This window comes from Antechinus flavipes, chromosome 3, assembly GCF_016432865.1.
Source record: "Antechinus flavipes isolate AdamAnt ecotype Samford, QLD, Australia chromosome 3, AdamAnt_v2, whole genome shotgun sequence".
Lineage (NCBI taxonomy): Eukaryota > Metazoa > Chordata > Mammalia > Dasyuromorphia > Dasyuridae > Antechinus > Antechinus flavipes.
In genome coordinates this window covers 386,613,966-386,634,331 of record NC_067400.1, presented here as the reverse complement: position 1 = coordinate 386,634,331, position 20,366 = coordinate 386,613,966, and the positions used below count along the sequence as shown (strand labels likewise).

General features: G+C 35.2%; 1 protein-coding gene across 11 annotated transcripts in view; it reads right to left on the bottom strand.

Moving 5' to 3' along the window:
- The window catches only part of ANKRD44 (ankyrin repeat domain 44), a 344,895-nt gene that overhangs the window by 26,772 nt on the left and 297,757 nt on the right, over positions 1-20,366 (bottom strand). For all 11 annotated transcript variants that reach the window (XM_051985956.1, XM_051985957.1, XM_051985959.1 and 8 more), the window contains 2 exons: positions 11,788-11,859; positions 3,417-3,618 (listed from right to left, as the gene is read on the bottom strand). In XM_051985956.1, the coding sequence (XP_051841916.1) occupies positions 3,417-3,618; positions 11,788-11,859 (274 nt within the window). The remainder of the gene's footprint in view (positions 1-3,416; positions 3,619-11,787; positions 11,860-20,366) is intronic.

The window sequence follows — 20,366 nt, the reverse complement described above, 5'->3', positions numbered from 1 at the left end:
ACATTGTCCTGTATGTTTACCTGTTCAAAACAGTTGTTTTCTATTTAAAATAAAGTCTTTGTTTTGACTTATTTAGTGACTAAGTATAATTGACTTAGGAATAAGCAACAAGAAATAGACGACAACAAAAAATCTTAATTTTTAAATACAAAGAATGCTTAGAAAATGTATGGTGGTAGAGGAAAAGAAGAAATAACTAATAATGAATGACATTTATATTGTATGTTAAAATTTGCAAAAGTACTTTATATATGTCTTCTTGCTTTATGCTCTGTGGTTGTAATCCTCACTTTACATATGAAGAAACTAAGGTTCAGAGAGTTTAAACAGTTCATCCAGATACACACAATTAAAGTCAGAAGCAAAATCTGAACATTTTTCTGAATTGAAAATTGATACCCTAATGGCACAAGGTACTAAAGAGTTCACATCTTAATCCTCCCTCTCCACTATGAAAATTTATCAAAAAGCAGGAAATTAAAGAGGGGACAGGGTTTTTTCATCCCAACATTTCAGACAGTTGCCATTGTATTTCATCTGGAAAGCTCTGTATTTCAAATACTAAAAAAATTCCTTACGGTCTGATTAGTTAGGCAAAAGCAGGAAAATAATATTTTTAAAGTCTCAAAACTCTTAAAAGTCTTTGATCAACTTCCTTCATTTTAATATTGATTTCTGTTCCCACAATATACTTTTCATCAGAAGTAAATATGGTGTTGTTATGAAAAGAATACAATGAAAGGGAATGGGGAGGCTGGGGTGGTTGTGCTAGCTGTGCCATACATCAGCATCGGATTAAAGTGCAAAATATATTGGATTGGGGCCATAGGTTATGAATTCAAATCATGACTCTACAATTTGCCATCTGTATGACTCTGAGCAAATAACTTAGCATCCGTGGGCTTCAGTTTCTTTATTTGTAAAATAACAAGGATGAAACAGTAGCTATCACTAAATAAATTCCATGTTCCCTTCTAGATCTTATATTCTATGATCCTTGATGTGACATTATTATTCTTAATTAATTTTCTGAGTCAAGCATATCCACTGTTAAAGATCAAAGGAAGAATATCAGATACTTATCAGCCCAAGAAACCTGCTTTTATGGGATACTTAAGTTAAAGGATCTTTCATTTCATTTTCTTTTATCCTGCCCCATGTTTCTAAAATTTTAATTAGCAATCACATTAACAGAAAAAGAAACCCTCCAAAAATAACATCACAGGATCAGTGCTTTAGAGCAATATGAGGAAAACTGAGATCCAGAAAAGGTAAATAGTTATTAACTATTTAATGTAGCACAATAGTTATGTAATTTTATAAACTCTTTTGCATTGAAAGGTTAAAACAAATCAGAATAAAAGTTACTTTAGACAATTAAGCTGTGAAGGAAATACATTAATTAGTCCAATGACAAATTTCTTACAAAATTTTTATTTAACATACTTTATATTTTAATATTTAAAAAATATATAACTTGAAAAGTTTTTTTTTTTTTTTGAGAGGAGCAAGGACCTTTATTGTGAATCCTGAGGAAACAGGGACTAGAGTTTTCTTTCTAATAATGTATAATTATAATAATAACCAAATTTGCTTTGGAGAAGAGTTGAAAAATATTCCCCCCTCCCTTCACTGAGGTGAGGAAGATGGATAATAAAAAAGAAATATTGCAAATAGTGGCAGATATAGTTAATGTATTGGTAAGTTTTTTTGAAGTGGTGGGATTTTTTGTTTTTTACCTTAAAAAAAAAAGCTTACTGAAAGAGGGATAATTTTACAGTTGAATATGGTGTAATAAAAAGGTGACAATAAAAATGAGTTTTAAAAGTTGTTTTATAGATCTTGAGGTTTCCCTTGGACTTTGGAGTTTTAAGGTACCTTAGAGATCATTCTAGTTCAATCCCTTAACAAAGGAATGCTTTGTATAAAAATCCATGAGAAGTGGCTATAAGAAATCCAATAAGCTTCATTCACCTCTGATACATACCAGGTATTTAATAAGTGTTTATTGAATTTTTAAATTAAATAACTCAGAATTGGGTCCCGAGTCCTTATTACCTCCTTAATCTTCTCAGGGATGTGACTCTTAGCAAAGTAGAGCAAGAATTTATCAGTTATTCTGTTTTTAGTAGAGTTAGATTTCTAGAAGATACTCAGATTTTGGGAATCCCTTGTCTCTGTCATTTCTGCTTCTGGGAATTATTCTAGGAATACACAATCTATTTCCTCCACCTGGCTAGGATGGGCTGTAATATACTTCTCTAATCAATTTTATTTCTTCACTCTTTGTAGCACCCCAATTTCTAATTAGACAATCTTGTTCATGGACAAGACAATGTCGTGGTCCCTTTTATTGCTGTTTCTTTGGGACATAGAAACCTTTCCATCAATATAGTTCAGTTATACACTCCTGCACCTTACAAACTCAGGCAGCTAGATGGTGCCTTAGATAAGAGTATTGGGACTGGAGTCAGGAAGACCCGAGTTCCTCCAACTTGAGATATTTGCTAGTTCTGGGACCTTGACCAAGCTACTTATCCTGTTTGCCTCAGTTTCCTCAATTATAAAATGAGGATAATAATAGCACCTATCTCTCAGAATTGTTGCGGGGTTCAAATGGGGAAATATTTGTAAAGGTTCAGCACAATTCCTGGCACATTGGTTCAGCTGCTCTGTTGTGTCCAACTCTTCATGACTCTTGGCAAAGATATTGGAGTGATGTGCCATTTCCCTCTTCAATGGTTTGAGGCAAAAATAGGTTAAATGACTTTTCCAAGGCTAGATTTGAACTTGGGTCTTTTATTCTACTCCCAGGGCTCTATCCACTGAATCCCCTAGTTGCCTTAACATTATTTTTTTCTTGCTGATACATCTCTTGTATTACTCTCTTAAATATATTTCATTATCCACTAAGCATTAGGTATATAGATATTGTGGGGCTATGCGTATTGTCTTTGAGGCATTGTAGTGGGTAAAGTATTAGATATGGAGCAAGGTACATCTACATTCAAATCTAATGAGCTCAAATACTTGTCAGCCTCAGTTTCCCCATCACAAAAATGGGAGAGCTAACACCTACTTTCCAGAGGATGAAATGCAATAATATCTGTAAAGAGGTTTGTAAACTGAAAGCACTCAATGAGTTCTAAGGGATGTTATTATTATCCCATATTGTGCTAGGCACTTCCCTTACTGTTCTTTTTATAACTGTTACCTGAAAGTAAAAAAAACAAAAAAAAATACCAGAAATAGAAAAGATCTGAACAGAGAAAGAGAACTGATTCTTCTGGGGACAAGAGATGCTGACAAAAAGCTTATGCCGACCACAAGGCAAGAATAACCAATGAATCCACTATTTAGACAATTTCTCCCATTCTATCCCCTTCCCTCCTCTCCCAAGAAAAGACAGCACCTACCAGAGGCATGAAGTGGGGTCCTTTTGGTAACATTGTCTTTCACAAAGATGGATGCTCCTTGATTGATGAGCGCCTCCACACATTCTGCGTGTCCTTTAAAGGCTGCTAGATCCAGAGCTGTTCGGCCTTTTTCATCCCTGATATCCAGGTCTACAAGGGATTGCAGAAGTACTTCCAAGGCTTGATGATGGCCGTTGTAGGCCTAGCAAGATGGAAGCAAAGAATTTCAGAAACGAGCCAACCTCAATAATGCAAAGCCCAATGTGAGAACATTGGAGGGCAGCGCAACAGGCAGAGCTTGGGCCCAGAGTCAGGAAGACCAATTTTTCTGAGCTCACAGCTGGACTCAGACACTAATTAGCCTCAGTTTCTTAATCCATAAAATGAGCTGAAGAAGGAAATGACAAACCATTCCAGTATCAATGAGGCCATAAAGAATCAGACACTATTGAAATGACTGAACAAGAAGAACATTGTAAGAACATATAAGAATTTACTAAAGTACATGACAATTCATGCTTGTTTAGGACTTGAACATTTATGGAAAATGCTTTTCCCCATGGTCATTCTGTGACAAAGATAGTACATATGTTTTTATCATAACTTGCATGTTACACAAAAATATAAGTCCTTTGACTCCCAAAATGTAGTCTTTACAACAAACAATACTACTGCCCCAAAATAGCAACCTTGGAAGGAGCTGTTTGTATTCCATTACAATTACTATTTGAATACAAGAAAAATAGTATTTTAAAGTTATAAGGGGAACTCTAGTTCTCCTATATCAATAAATCATTTCCCCAAAGGATTATATTAGCTAAATAAGTGTGGGAGTCAGTCTATGTGTTTATAGGATTCATACCAGTAGGATTTTTTTTTTGTCCCGAGGTTTTTTTTTTTTTTTTTTAATTATAATGTGAGGAGAGGGAGGAGAGGAAAATAATCTGATCCTTCAATTTAGCATACTCTTAATTTACAAATCATATAAACTCTGCAAGGGCAGGACCACTGTCCTTAAACAAAACAAAACAAAACAAAACTTTGTCTCCCTTATGCATATACCAGGTGCTTAAAGTAATTGAACAGAAATTGGGCCATATTGTAATCTTTTGAGACTCTAAGGAGACCCATAACATTTAAAATCATTATTTTCACAGAAAGAGGATTGAATATTTAAAAAGGCAATTTACAAGTGCTTTTAATATACTTTGCAAATATTACTGAGTTCAAATTCCTTCTGTAGCTATTTACCTGTAAATAAGTCTACTTATAAGATCCTGAGCAAGTCAATTTACCTCAGACTTTTGTTTACTTAGTTATAAAATGAGTAAGTTGGCCTAAAAGGCTTCCAAGTTTTCTTTTAGCTCTATATCTGTGATCCTTGAATAATTCACATTCTATAATAGTCTTAGAATTTACAAATAGTCTTTTTCATAAAAACTGTGAAAGGGAATGATGGTAGGTAATATGATTCCCTTCTTAAAGCTTAGGAAAACCAATGTAAGATTAATAATCCAAGAACATGTAACTAAAAGTTGTCCAGGTCTCATACACTCTCATACTTGTGAACCAACCAGGTCCTCAAGGTTACTTGCACAAGACTCATCATTGGAGGAGAGTGATTATTTAGTGTGTTTGGAAGAAAAGAGAGCTTTATCTTCTGCCTTTCAGTTTCAAGAGTGAAAATGCAGACAAAAGATGGATAATTTCAGATTCTACTCAGGGAGAAGCCCCTGAAGGGAGAGAGACTTTGGGTAGAATATTCCACATGATATAGATACTGATGGCTCCCCTACGTGTCAGTTTCTTCCTAGAGACTTAGCCTTTAGGAATCTCCCTAAAAAGAATATGGAATCAATTGTCTTCTTTCTCAAGTCAAAAGACAAAGATTTGCCCCTTGCTAAGGTACAAAGCATGAAATAATTAATTTCCTCCCATGAACTTGAATGCTGCCCTACCTCATCGAGAGAAAAAGCCCATACAGAGAGAGGAAAAAAGAAATGGGGAGTGAAGAAAACCAGGGAAAAAGAAAAGGGAAGAAAGGAGAGAAGAGAATCTTTTCATAGTAATAATAGCTTTAAATAGCATTTTAAATTTTGCAGTATACTTTGCTGCTATAAACTCAATTAACCTTCACTAAAATCACGTTAGATATTAACATTATCATTATTTTACAAATGAAGAAACAGATTGAGAGGTTGAGTGATTCATCATATAAAGTATTGAGACAGGAGTTAAACTTACATCTTAGGTACTGCAAGCCATTGTCTATAAACTATCAAGCCTGTCTCCATGATGGGAGTTAGAACTTCTCCCAAGATTCTCCCACTAGGCAAGTTAAAGCCCATTAGTGGATTGCAGTAGTGGACTGGCCAGCAGAGATCCATACTTTCTATATTGTTTCCAACTGCCTTTATTACCTTTAGGACAGGATTTTGTTTACTCAAACGTCCAAGACTGATTAGTGCTCAAAAGGACCCCATAGGAATTAGGCACAATGTACTAATATTGTTTGCATTACCTATTTTAAAAATGTTCGGCCTCTTATTATAGAACATGAAAAAGCTCTATTTAGCTCTGCTTTCACCTAGGAAGACAGCCATGTAAGTTGAATATTTAACAGTTGTATAGTGATTAAAAATGCCCTCATCACAATCACTTGCAGCAGATACAGATATTAGGAACATATCCCCCTTCTCCTGTCACCATGAATAATGTGCCTTGAGGGAACATTTCTAAAACAGAACTCATTATATCCTACCCTCCTTAAATTCCACTCACTTCCTATATCCTCTCTTTCTGGAGAGGGCATCATTATTCTTTTAGTAATTCACATTTTCAAATTTAATTCTTCCTTTTCCATCCACTATTCCCCATGATTTTCCCCACTCCATTCATATCTATTCAGTTACCAAGTCTTGTTAATTCTTCTGCCATGACATCTCTTGCCTTTCTCCCCATCTCATTCTTTTCACTCACACCTTGGGCTCCTAATCACATCTTACTTGTAGCACTTCAACAGCCTCCAGATTCTTTTCCTTGACTCAAAATCTCTCTCTTCTCTAATTAAAGCTCAGCATAGTGGCCAAAGTAATATTCCTAAAGCACAGGTCTGATCATGTCTGATAAGTGACTCCTTATTGCTCCTGCAATATAAATTTCTCTGCTGTAATTTTGGCTTTCACCTTCTTTTCCAGGCTTATTATATATGATTTCCTTGTATACTCTACATTGTCCAGAATTGACCTATTAGTGTTCCTCCTACATTGCAAGCTACCTTTCATTTCATACCTTTGAACAAATTATCTGCCATGCTCAGAATGTTCTTCCTCTCCTCTGCCTCTTAAAACCCCTCAATTTCCTAAATCACAGAAGATATAATGACTACCAATTTTGATGTCCTTTCTCCTTCTTAGTCTTGTAGAGTGGCTTTGGCCCTAGACAACAAATTTCAAAGACAGTAAAAGCATTTGTTGTCCCTAAGTAACATTAAGAAAGCTTATTATGCAGTCATCAAGAAGAATTAGTTAAAATTGGAAGCAATCATATATTCCTTTTTCTCCTTCTGGAGGCACATCCCATGTGAATACCTTCTCATGCTAGCTATGTGCCCTCAAACCCTCCTCTTCCCACCTTTGAATGCTGTCTTCACTCATGGAAGTTGGCTGGGCTTTAAAAGTTGATGAGGGACATTTTATGTTACTTAGTGTGGAATTTGTGCTGCCCCAGAGCCCCCCCTCAAAAATTATAGTTGGAATTCTACTGCTAGTTTGATGATTTTTCCCTTTATAGATATTTCAAGGTCCTAAAATAAATTTCTAAAGGTCTAAATTCATGACTTCAAATACTTTATTTTAAGCCATCATGACATAGAGGGAAGAACATTGGACTTGGAGAGTCAAGGGACCTGGACTCAAATCCAGTTCTCACACTTACTGTATAATCTTAGGCAAATCACTAAGTCTCCCTTAGTTTCTTTATCTGTAAAAATGGAAGATGGCTTTTAATGTACCTTCTATATCTAAATCTATGATCCATAGAGAAATAATGCTTACAAAAAGATAAACACTGAATATATCTAAAGGTAAAAGAAAGGTTTTCCATATAGGTGTCCTTCTTTAAAGAATACAAAAGGACTCCTGATACTTTAAAATGAAATTCTGGAGAAGTTAATGGAATCTTAATAGACTATAAGAACAGAAGTAACAGATAGTCCAAAACCCAAATTTCACCCAGTTTATTGTCTAAATTTGGTACTATCACTAACCTGAAATAATATATATATATTCAAACATCTTAACATGTTTCAAGATACTGGGTCCCACTATCAAAGATTTTTATTTCTATTTTTATCATTCTCTATAGCAAAGATAATAAACATTTAGATGAAAAAATTTTTTGACCGTTTATTTGACTAAGGGAAGGCCGGGGATGATTCAAGCAGACAATTAATCTAGAAAAGAAACAACATATTTTTATATATCACAACTTGCCCATTAAGCTATCCAATTTAAAGTCAGGTAAAGAAAGACACATAGGGAGCAGATTCTGGGGATGCTGGATACACAGTAAGTTGGCATAATACAGTATAGTTAGGTTGACTTTGGTTATTTTAAAGAATAAAAATGGGGCTCATAGAAATTGTATGACTTCTCCAACATCACATAGCTAATTAAAGGTAGAACCAAGAGAAGTACCCATATCTCTCGACTTCCATTCTATGGATATTTTTTACAGTACATTTCCCTATTTCAAATTTATTAAGCATTAACTACTAAATGATTAAAAAAAACTGAGAAAAAATAATGAATTTTTTTGAAGATTCTGGAATTCACTTAACTTCATGACAAAGCATATTAACTCTGACTTATAGGTGAGAGAAAACACATGCTAACATAGCTGCAATTTTTGCAGCTCAAGCAAATACTTGACAAGTGGCATCAAGTATGTGCTCAATTAAAGGGGTAAGTGGAGTGGTCACACATGCAAAAAAAACTGCCCTCCTCTGTGGGGTACCTGAGAGTGGCCTGGGGAAGCCAAGGAGACATAGAAGAATGGGAAAAAAAATCCCCCTATTCCTCCATGATGGTAACCTCTTATATTAACTAGTTATTCTTGCTGACTAGGTTGAATGTCATTTCCACACTGCTGTTGTTTCAATCCTGTCCTTCTCCAGCTCATTTTATAAATGAGGAAACTCAAATAGGGTTAAATGAGCTGCTAGTTAAGTGTTTGAGGTCAGATTTGAACTCAGAAAGATGAGTCTTCCGGATTTCAGGTCCATCATTAAATTATCCAGTTTGCCACCTGCCTGCCCTTTCTGTATTGCTAAAGGACATCAAGTGATTTTAATGCCCAAGGTATAATGCCTCTATCATCTCACAATAGTTATGCATTGATATTCTAGATAGCAAATCTTCCAAATTGAGTCCTATAATGACCATTAATGCTTTATTTAGGAGAATGATAACTCTATATGCCTCCTAAAGTCACCCCTAATAGAATAAAAAGGGATGACTGCCCTAAGAAGTCTATATTGGGGAGGAAAATGGCACTAATAGCTGGTACTAAAAAAAGAACTTCAGTACTTATACATTCAATCAAACTCCCCAAATGCCCTTTCTCCTCCCCCAAAACATTTAGCTTATTCATTTGTTCATTCATTCAACTACAATACTCACATTTTGTATTACTCACTAATAATCAGCACAGTATTCTGCACACAGAAGATATATAATAAATGCTTGTCAAATAGATGACTACCCAATAATCATGCCCTCAATTCTAAGTGTTTATTTGCACACAATTCAGATTACATATCTAGATATGTTAATATATGCTACTAAGCTTTGTGAAGTTTGGGCGTGTGTCTTAGTCATTTCTGTACCCCCTCAATCTTCTTAAACTTACAGTACTCAATAAATGGCTGACAAATGAATGAATTATTTTAGATAGATATTATCTTAGGGACTGTGTATATTAATATAAACACATAATCCTTTCCCTTGTCACTTTAGGTATCCCCCCTTTTTTTCCTTCATTCCTTTCTCTCCTCCACCCCAGAGAATAGCTACTATTAAACACAAATGTGTGTATGTGTGCATAAAACTACTTTAGATGGACTTCTATTTATTTGTCCTTTCTCTGGATGCAGATAGCATCTTCCTTTATATGTCCTTCATAGTTAATTTGAGTATTTATTTTTTAAATAATAGCTTTTTATTTTCAAAATATATGCAAAGATAGTTTTCAATATTCACCCTTGCCAAACCTTGTGTTCCAAATTTTTTCCCGCCCTTCTTCCCACCACTCCCCTAGACAGCAAATATGTTAAATATGTATAATTCTTCTACACATTTTCCAAATTTATCAAGCTGCACAAGAAAAATCAGATCAAAAAGGAGAAAAAATGAGAAAGAAAACAAAAAGCAAGGAAACAACAAAAAATGTGAAAATACCAAGTTGTGATCCACACTCAGTCCCCACAATTCTCTCTCTCGGTACAGATGGCTCTTTCCATCACAAGTATATTGGAGTTGGTGTGAATCATCTCATTGTTGAAAAAGAGCCACATCCAGCATCACATAATCTTCTTGTTGCTGAGTACAATTCTACTCCACTTCACTTAGCACCAATTCATGTAAGCTTCAATTTGAGTATTTATAATAGTCAAAATGAGTTAGTCACTTAAAGTGCCCTTACAAGTCTTTGGGTTTTACTAAGTAAAGAGGCATCAAACCTTTTTTTTTGGGGGGGGGGCAAGTTAATAGAAAAGCATTTACTGAGTGACTAATGGAGGTAGAGGACTAGATACTTTCCCCTTTCTGCCATCCCCACTAAAGACAGAGTGAACATTTTTTATTTATTTTTATCAAACAGAGACCATTAAGGGAGAATCTAGACAGAAAGTTAAGGATCACTTCTTTTATAACTCATATGTAATATCCAACTAGACCCTAAATAAACTGGCTCTCCTTCTTGCTTTTGCTTCCTTTCTTTTTTGATTTCCTTCAATATAAGCAAGAATGAAGAAATGATATAACATAGAATTAAAGCAGGTTGGAGGTTAGGGTGAAGAATGGATAGAACAAGAAGGGAGGAGAAGAATAATGGTACTTTTGATGGAAATCTAGAGGTTTAGAGGAGAATTGGGTCTATGGAGAAAGAAAATAAGTTTTGTGTTGGACACATTAATTTTGAAATCAATCTTGACTCTGAGACAGTCAGTTTGAAATGTTCAACAGGCATTTAATAATATGGGATCAAAACTCAGGAGAGAAAATGTCTTGTATCAATATGGTGAAATACTGGGAAAAGAGGGGCTAAAAGACTGTCTAAGGAGAAGTAAATGAGCCCAAATCAGAAACAGAGAAGGTCTGGCTCTGGAGTGTCCTCTACTCTTGTATTTACATTTTGGGAGAGTTAGGGAGGCTCAGTCTATAAAAAGAAAAAACAAACAAACAAAAGAAAAAGTATGAAACTAAACCTATTCATGAACAAAAACTTGAAAAGAGTTATGTGCTATTTGGAGTTGTTATTTCCTTTTCTGTGGTCAGTTAGGAATAAGGAAACAAAGACAGACTTTATTGACATGGGCTGTTTTGTGCAAAAAGAGAGAACATTAAAGGATACAAGAGAGACAAGGGTTCCTCGGTAAGAACTGTGTGAGTAGTGAGATTTGCGATGCACCTTTGAAATTCTGCTTTCAAGTAGCAGGAAGAGCAAAGCTACTCCAAACATATATATTTCATCTTATTCTCACAAATTTGTACTGAAAGCTATTGTGCATGTTCTGAATGTTCTGATAACTTCCCAGAGTGTGTATAAGACTTTGAATGTTGAAGCACAATTAATTGTACTAGTCTTTGTGTTTCTGTGAGTTTACACCTACCTTAAACCTTCAAGAATTTAAGGAATTGACCTGCATTATCATTGGTAAAGGGAAGAAACTCCTTCTAAAAATGCAACTTGTCACCTTCTCAATAACTTACAGTTCTGTAGAATTATCTAGAGTAAATGAATTACTCAGAGACATGCAGTCAGAGGTAGGAATTAAAACCAAATTCTGTTGTCTTAATAGTTGGCTTTCTATCAACCATGCTACAATATCTATCTGACCTTAAGTTACATACATGGGCATGCATAAATTAAGCACATGTACACATGTGTACACACATATGCATTGATTTTAATATTGAATATTCAATGTTGTTTCATTGTTAGACATCACAAGCAACTTAATTTTTCAAATGAGTTAGATGAAATGTCATCTTAAAACTTATATTTCCTCTATTAAAACATAGTTTTTAAAAGCCTAAAAGAAATGTCTAATTGTCTCTGATAGGCAAACTACTGACATAATTACACTTACAGCTAAGTGCAGTGGGCTCTTCGTGGCACTGGAGTCTGATTCCTCAAAACTGTTGTTGGTTCTTTCCAAAAGCTGCAGAGACAGAAAGAGAAGAGTGGCCCATTAATCTTTCCATTAATATGCAATTCTATTTCCTGAATGTTAACATTGGTGTAGAGAAGGAAAAGAACTTCAAAAAATTAAGTAATGCTTCATTTGTTTGAGGCAGGAGAAATTCAGTGAAACGTCTCCTAAAATGAAAACTTTAAAGGCATTAGAATGGAAAGTGAATATAAGCTACTCGAGGACAGAGATAATTTCATTTTTCCTCTACATGGTGCCTTTTGTGTGTGTGTAAATAGCATTTTATTTTTTTCAATTACATGTAAAGATAATTTTCAACATTCATTTTTTATAAGGCTTTGAGTTCCGAATTTTTCTCCCTCCCTCCTTTTTTTCTTCCCTAACACAGCAAGCAATCTGATACAGGCTATACATGTGCAATCATATTAAACATATTTTTACTTTAGTCACGATGTGAAAGAAGATATAGAACAAAAGGAAAAAAACCACAAAGAACCCTCCACCAAAAAAAAAACAGAAACAAAAAAATAAGCAAAAACAGTATGTTTTGATCTGTATTCAGACTGCATAGTTCTTTCTGTGAATCATGAATCTTTTGGAACTATCTTGGATCACTGTATGGCTGAGAATACCAAGTCTATCATAGCAGATTATCACCCAATTTTAGCAAAATACCTTAAACATGAAGGTACACTATAAGTATTTGCTGAATTGAATTTAAACTTACTTATCTTATCAAGGATCAAAATCTCCTATTCAAAAAAGTCCTGGTCTTTTAAACACAAACCAATACATCCACTTAGCTTTCTATTATGATATACAGCAATCAACAACCTAAAATATCAATGCTGAGTTTAACAGTAGACTATAATCAATTTTGGACAAAACACAATAATGAAACAATAATGATTGTCATTTGCACTTAGAGCAGACCTTTCAAACTTATGTCAACTTAGCAACTAAAATGATCATTTTAAAATTAAGAAAATACAATAGATATAATCACAATGACAGCATTGGGACATTGATAAGTCTTGTAGTGTTGTGATTTTCTTTCTTTTTTGACTGAATGAATGCCTTCAAACAGAATCTGGAACTTCATCTATCTTGGATTTCTTAATATAAGAGAATACATTTAATTTTAGCTTGGCCACAGATACCTTTAGAAAAACTCTCATAAACATTTGAAATGAGCCTGGCCTCTGATAGAATTCAGGGACAGCTGTTCTTCTGCCTTGTTTTTTTGCAGTATTATCACCTGCAAGGCTTCCGGGAATTGACCTTGTTGTACCAACCCAAATCCTGTCCTAGCTTGAACTTTTTAATCAAAGGAAAACAGAATCACTTTATCTACCATCATAAACATGATGAACAAGGACAAGAATACAATATACTGTTTATAGCAACATTCCAGGCATGTTTCCAGAAGATTTATTTTTTAATAGAGTCCTTTCACCCTACAAATAAATACTTTGATCGTTCTTTGTCAGAGTCAAAGTTCTTTAGAAACACTTAGCATTCGTTTTTTTTTTTTTTTTGAAGAGTTGTGTGTGTGTGTGTGTGTGTGTATGTGTGTGTGTGTGATGGACTTGCAGGAGAACCTTACAATAAAACACAGTTTAATGTACAAAGGTTCTTAGAATAGAGTCCTGAAAGAATAATGTCTGTGTTTGCTTTGGAAGTTCTCTGGTTCCCTACAGTTATCAAATAAGGCTTACAAAGGGTTCATCCCTCCCTGGGGCAAGGCAGGATGGAAGAAATAATAGCTCCTTCTCAGCTGAGTCAAAGGTGTCCTAGCTTCTCTGCCTTTGTTCCTTAGCTAGGGATCATTATATTTCACCACCATGGGGTCTCAATAACTCGACTATAGGAGAAAATCAAAATGTCATTCTCTCTTCATTCAGTTTCTTCCAAGTGATAAACTTCCCAGATGAGGGTTTAAAGAACTAGATGTTATCTCACTTGGGAAAAAGTCAATTGCAAATTCAAACTACTTAGTCAGAGGCAGCTAGATAGTGCAATGGATAGAGTACTAAACTTGGAGTCAGAAAGGTCTACAATCAAATCTGCCTCAGCTGTGTGACCCTAGGAAAGTTGCTTACCACCTTGTTCACCTCAGTTTTTTCATCTATAAAATAGTACTAATAATCACACCAGCCTCTCAGAGTTTTTGTGAGAGGAAAGTAAGATCATTAAAAGAGCTTTGCAAATCTTATATTAATCATAATATGTGTATGTATATATATGTATATATACATCCATATAGAGATATTTACATGCTTACATATATATGGAGATATATATCTATATATATACACACACACAACATGAAAATATCCCTTCTCTTTCAACATTTTCCCTCCCTTGCAGTTGAATTTGTCTCAATTACTTTTATTGGTTTAAAAATCATAAATAATATAGATAATTTGAGGGTATCTTCTGTGCCTCTTGCCACTGGCATCAAAATTGCCAGTTACAGTTCTAACAAATACCATCTGAAAATGAATTCATTTTATTTCATTTTGGAAGGTTATATGGAAAATATTAACTGATTACTATAATATAAATGTGAAGCCAGGTCTTAGTGTAATTAGCAGTTATGCAACCTGAACAGCTGAAAGATTTCCCACTTCACCCTGATATTTTCATTGTAACCAGCAAACAGTGAGATTGTAGATAGGGGAGATGACAGGTAGAAAAGGAACTTTTCTCCGTATTTGAGTCTTGTTATGCTTCCATCTTCAGCAACCTTTCCTAATTTCTGAGATGTTTATCCAAGGACAGTGATTTGTCTAGAGTTACAAAGCAATAAATGTCAATATTAACTGAGATATAAACTTGACAACTCTCCCTTACTTTGCCAGTTTCTGTTGTGTTTGAGAATCTCTATAAGGAAGTAAGGAGAGGTAGTTTTCAAATGATTTATTTTGAGGTGGGATTTGTACTTATATTTTATGTTCCCTTAAAACTTCAAATTTAAGGCTTAAATGTCTTTTAAAAGTTCAGGGGAAATATGAATCATCATTTGGGTTACTGTTGCCCCTGTTCTTTTCTTCTTCTGCACCACTATTACAAGAACCTAAGAAAAGTTTGGGGGTTTGGGGGAGAGGTTAGATTTTTCCAGGGTAGGGAGTGTTGCATAGAGGGTCCTTGAGCTAGAACATTTTAGGAACCTACTATTTACCTTAAAGACAATAGATTCCTATATCTTCTATTCTACCAGAAACTTTTCTCTACCCCTTTTTATTCTATATGGTTCCCTTTCCTCTTAGCCACACTTAATTAGTGCTTTCTGCAAATACTGTCTTCCCATAACATTCTGGAAGATGTAGTCTTTTCTTGTCAAAGTCATCTCTACTATGTTGTTCTCTGGTTAAAGAATCTATTGTCCCCGTAATTGAAACTAGTACACATGTACAGGTTTTAGATACATATTACACAACATTCATTAAATTACACAGTTATTTGCAATTTAACATATACATATATATGGATCACATGCTAAATTACATGGCAATATGTAATATGATTGCATATAGTACAACTTATAATACATTCTCTGCTCTGAACCCTTGACTTTCTCAAAATTAGTACAAACCCTTGGGCTAATATACACATCATAACTACACGAGAAACTGTCTTGCCCAGGAACATACGAAGTTAGTTTGAATATTGATTACGCAGTCCAGGTACTTCTGAGGCAATGTCCTTGTCATTTCTGCATTCTCAATCTCAGTACACTTTGTAGTTAACATCATAATCCTCAAATCTGTGTCTATCAGAGACTTGTTCATCTATACAACTTAATTAAATTGGTACAACTTCCACAGATGTCATATGGCTCCAAAAGCCTCAGGGACTTCTGTTCACCAATATATTATCTTTGTATTCCTACTTAGTCTAGAACCACAAATTCTACTTTGGTTTAGGAACCTTCCACTGCTTGCTCTAAAAGATAGCATCTCTTTCTCTTGAGAAACTTTTCTTGAAAACTTCTCTTTCCCCTTTTCCTTTCTTATTTATTTATTTATTTATTTTTGGAGGATTGGTAGGGGAAGGGAGTGCTTTCTCCATTATCTAAAGCATCACAGGAAATGTATTTTCCTAATAGTATCATTTCTACTAGAACTATAACAAGAAATCTCATGTCTACAATGCTATCAGATGGAAAAAGTGCTTTATTCTCCACAAACCCCTAAGGATTATAGACACAAAGCTGAAAGGCACCAAAGAGGCCATTTAATCAGGACCTTTTATTTTACAGAGGTGGAAAGTAAGGCCCTGGGAAATTGTGTTATTTGTCCAAGGTTTCCTACTTGTTATCAGTGGAAGAATTTGAATTTGGCAAACTTCTCTCACTCATTATAACTATAGAATCCTCTGACTCAAAGTTTTTTCCACTATAATGTTCTTCATCCTAGTTCAACTTATTTAAGCTCTCAATAAAGCATTGGGCTCTGACACTCAAGTACAAGATAAACTTGAGAGACAGAGAGAAGAGAGAAAGAGAGAGACACAGAGAGGGAGAAAGGGAGACAGAGACAGAAGAGAGCATTGAGATAGAGAGTGAGAAAGAGACAGAAAGAAAAAGAGAGATAATAATTAGAGTACTGAAAAGTAAAATTTGTAAAGAAAAGTAAAAAAGTCAGATTATTTATTTTGGAGAAGTAAAGATTGAGAGGAAACTTAAGAGGCTTTAGGGCTACAAAAAATTGGATGCAGACTAGAGTCTTTGGAAAGTTGGCAGCAAGGCTTGGAATTCTCTTTCACATTCCACATTGCAGTGTTTAAGAATGAAATACCATTCAGGCAGGAACCCTACACCTTGTAATCCAACTCATCAGCTAGTGCTATAGCTAGGGGCCTACATCTTTTTAGAAGCCTGATAGGTTCTGGCTCAAACTCACCTCTAATTCAGTGTGAGGCTGGGTCCAGAAGGGAGAGGAGGGGAAAGGAAAGAAGGAAAAGGGGGAAAAGACGGAGAGTTAAGCTTGGAGTCAGGAAGAAGTTTTGTAGTCTTGTGACCACAAACAAGTCCTTTAGTATTTCTTTCTGAATCTAAGTTTCCTAATTTGTAAAAGAGGGATCATAAGACTTATGATACTTACTTCAAAGGTTTGTCATGAGGGTCAAATTAAGGAACTCACATATGGGAGGTATTTGGTGAACTTCTCTCACTCATTATAACTGTAGTCCCAGCTTCAACTTTTCCCTTGAGCCCCAGACTTATACAAAACATCACCTACATTTGTTACCAAAACCCTCAAACTTAACATGTCCCAAAATAACTTTTCCCCTTAAATCTTAAATTATTTTTCCTTTTGACTTTATTGTTTTTGTCTATGGCATTAGAATTCAAATCTTCTTCCAACTCTGAAATTTTGGTGCTATTTTGCCTCTTTTCTGTCCCTTACTTTTTAGATCTACGTGGTGATTATCCATGATACTTCAGCATGATATCCATGATACTTTGCATCAGAATCCTTCTTTCTATTCTCACTCCCATGGTTCTAATACAAGTTCTTATTACTATCTGGCTTCCTAAACAGATTTCCTCATATTTACCCTGAGGAGTAATAGATTTTTAAGCATAGAAGCATAGAAGTGATTTGCCCAGATCTGTGCATAAGATAGGTTTGTTAGGGATGGATTGAAATAGAGAAGCAGTAGAGATGGGAAAACCTGTTTAGGAGGTAGATATTGAAGTTGAACTGATAACTATTGAAGGATGCTAGGCTTTTTTCAGACTCAGAAATCATGCTCTCCTCTCCTTAAACTATCCCTTAAATCTTACACAATTTCATGTTTGTTTGGGGAACCAACAAATTCAAAATTGTGTTAGACTCAGTTCTTCATTCTCCCTCCCCATTCACATTCAAACAGTTGTCGAGTCTGGTCAGTTCTATCTTGGAAACAGCTCTTCATCGCTAGCTTTTATTTCACACATCCAGTATCTTAGTTCCAATCCTTATCATCTCTTATCTATACTATCATAATAGTTTCCCTAAATTGGATCCTCAGTCTCTCCTTTTTCCATTCCATCTTCCTAACAATTGCCAAAATAAGCTTCTTAGATTGATCAAGTCATTCCCCTGATCAAGAAATTTCAATTGTTTTCCATTGCCTTTACTTCCTGAACTTTGCCACCCTTTCTCAGCTGCTACCTTGCCATGGAACTTCCTAAAGCTCCTGGGGTCTCCTCACCTTAGAACATCCCTGTGGCAGGCAGTTCCCCTTCTCTATTGTTGAGTTCCTCCTGAGGCACTGATTCTGCAGAGAGGTCCGGGCTAGTCAACCTTCATTCCCTTATGGCACATGCTTTTGACTTTCTAGACTTAGACACCACGATTCTCTGGGGCTTGGTTTTACTCCACCTCTACCCCATTTTCAACTCTCCTTTCTGTGTTGTTTTTTTCATGAAAATGTAAGCTCTTCAATGATAGGGACTATTTTTTAAATTTATATTTTTATACCTAGTACTTAGCACAATGCTAATATGAGTCTAATCAATGATAATTTCCTGGCTTTCCCTCTAAGATAATATTCAAGTATAAACAAGATACCAAAAATTCTCAGTTTGCTATTTCAAATCTTTCACAACTTGCCTTCTGCTTCTTTTTTCAGACACCTTTTATTTGGCTATATTTTTCAGCCAAACTGGGTTTTGTTTTTGTTTTTGTTTTTGTTTTTTTCTGTTTCTCAGAATTGATATTTCTTCTCCTGCTTCAATGCCTTTTTATGGGCTGACCCACAGTCCTGGGATATAGTCATTCCTTACCTAACTTCAGAATCCTTAGTTTCTTTCACTGTTTAATTCAGATGTTCTTACAGCAAGAGGTCTTTCTCAAGCACCCAAGTTGTAAGTGCTCTTTCTCTTCTCAAATTATCTTGCATTTATTTGTTTAATTTCCTTATTACAATTTAAATTCCTTGAGGGTAGGGACTGTTTTTTGTTCTCTGTCTTTGTATCCCCAGGGCCTCATCTGATGCTTTTTAACCCAATAGATGCTTAATATTTGCTAAATTCAATTCATCCTTAGTTTAATAAAGCACAAAAGTAAGTATAAATTAATTGTGTAGTATGACAATTATTAAATCTTGTTCAAATGATTTCTGAGTTAAAATTAATTCAGTTTGCTGGGACAATATAGTCATTTCTTGAGTTTTAGAATAGATATTGTGCTTAGTGGAATAGTGAATTAAGAAGATGTGAAAAGACTGGCTTGCTATGCAGGGCTCATCAATTCTGTAGTGCACCTGGTGAGCATGGTTTCATACTTCTCTCCATCTCCACAAAAAGCTCCTTCCAAGGCCAAGACATCTAAAGCCTTTGTAAATGAGCTGAATGTAAACTACAGAAGGAATGGGATTTTAAATTTTTAAGTGACTAGGAGAAAAGGAGGTATATGATAGAAGTAATACAAGGCTGGGGCTTGCTAAACCATGACCAATAACAGGACAAAGAGGCAAGAGACTTAAAGGACTGTATAAAATTAAAGTAGTCCCTCAAGGGATCAAGGAAGGAGGGAAGGGGAGTGTACTTAGTGCAAGGCGGTGGCTTGGGAAAGAACTGAGGGATGGTGGGATTAGAGGTTATGAGAAGGATGAAGAAGGGATGGTAAGACATGATGATAAAAGATTATGAGATAAAATAATTTCAGAGTACCTGAATATGGAAGTGTGTAAGGAAGGGAACACAGTGACAAAAATGAAAGACTCTTTACCCTCAAGAAGTTTTCATTCTATCATCAGGAAAGAAAATAATCACATAAATAAGGATGCACAAAAGAAGTTCACAGTAAATTTTTTGAGAGAAGAACACTAGCAGCTGAGGGAAATCTGAAATGCTTCATGTAGAAAGTGTCTCAAACAGAATTTTGAAGAAAACAAGGAATTCTAGAAGGCAGAAATGAAAATGCATTTCAAGCTAAGGGATAGCTGCTGAAAAGGGATGGCTGGAGGGAATAAAATATTTTGTATTAAGGAACAGCAAAAAGGTCAGTTTGGTTGAATCATACATTATGAGAAGGGGAGTAATTAAGGTATACTAATTACAAGATCTGACACAAAGTGAATAGCAAAGTAACACTGACATTGACTCTGATGACAGCAATTTCTAATAGCCCTGGAAAAATAGCAGAACAGTGGCAAAAGAACCTTCTTTCTTAATTATGTGTTTGAAAATGAAAAGGAAAGAAAGACTACAATCCTCAGGACTAGAATGAAAACAAACATATTACATGTCTTTACTGAGATGATACTGTTAAGGCTGTGCTTGCCCAATTTTAAGACCTTCACATGGGCAAAATGTGCTGGACTTGGTAAGCCTGCTGGGGTACAACAACATCAGAGACATCATTGGGCAATGTGATCAGATTTCATGGATGTCTTGAAATGGTGTCAGAAGTGCTCTGCAGGGATATGACACGTAAGGTTAATGATGAGCATGAGAGAGAAATGAAAATGCTGGCTGCCAACTTAATTCTGTCAATACAGAAATGATCAAGACTCTCCCC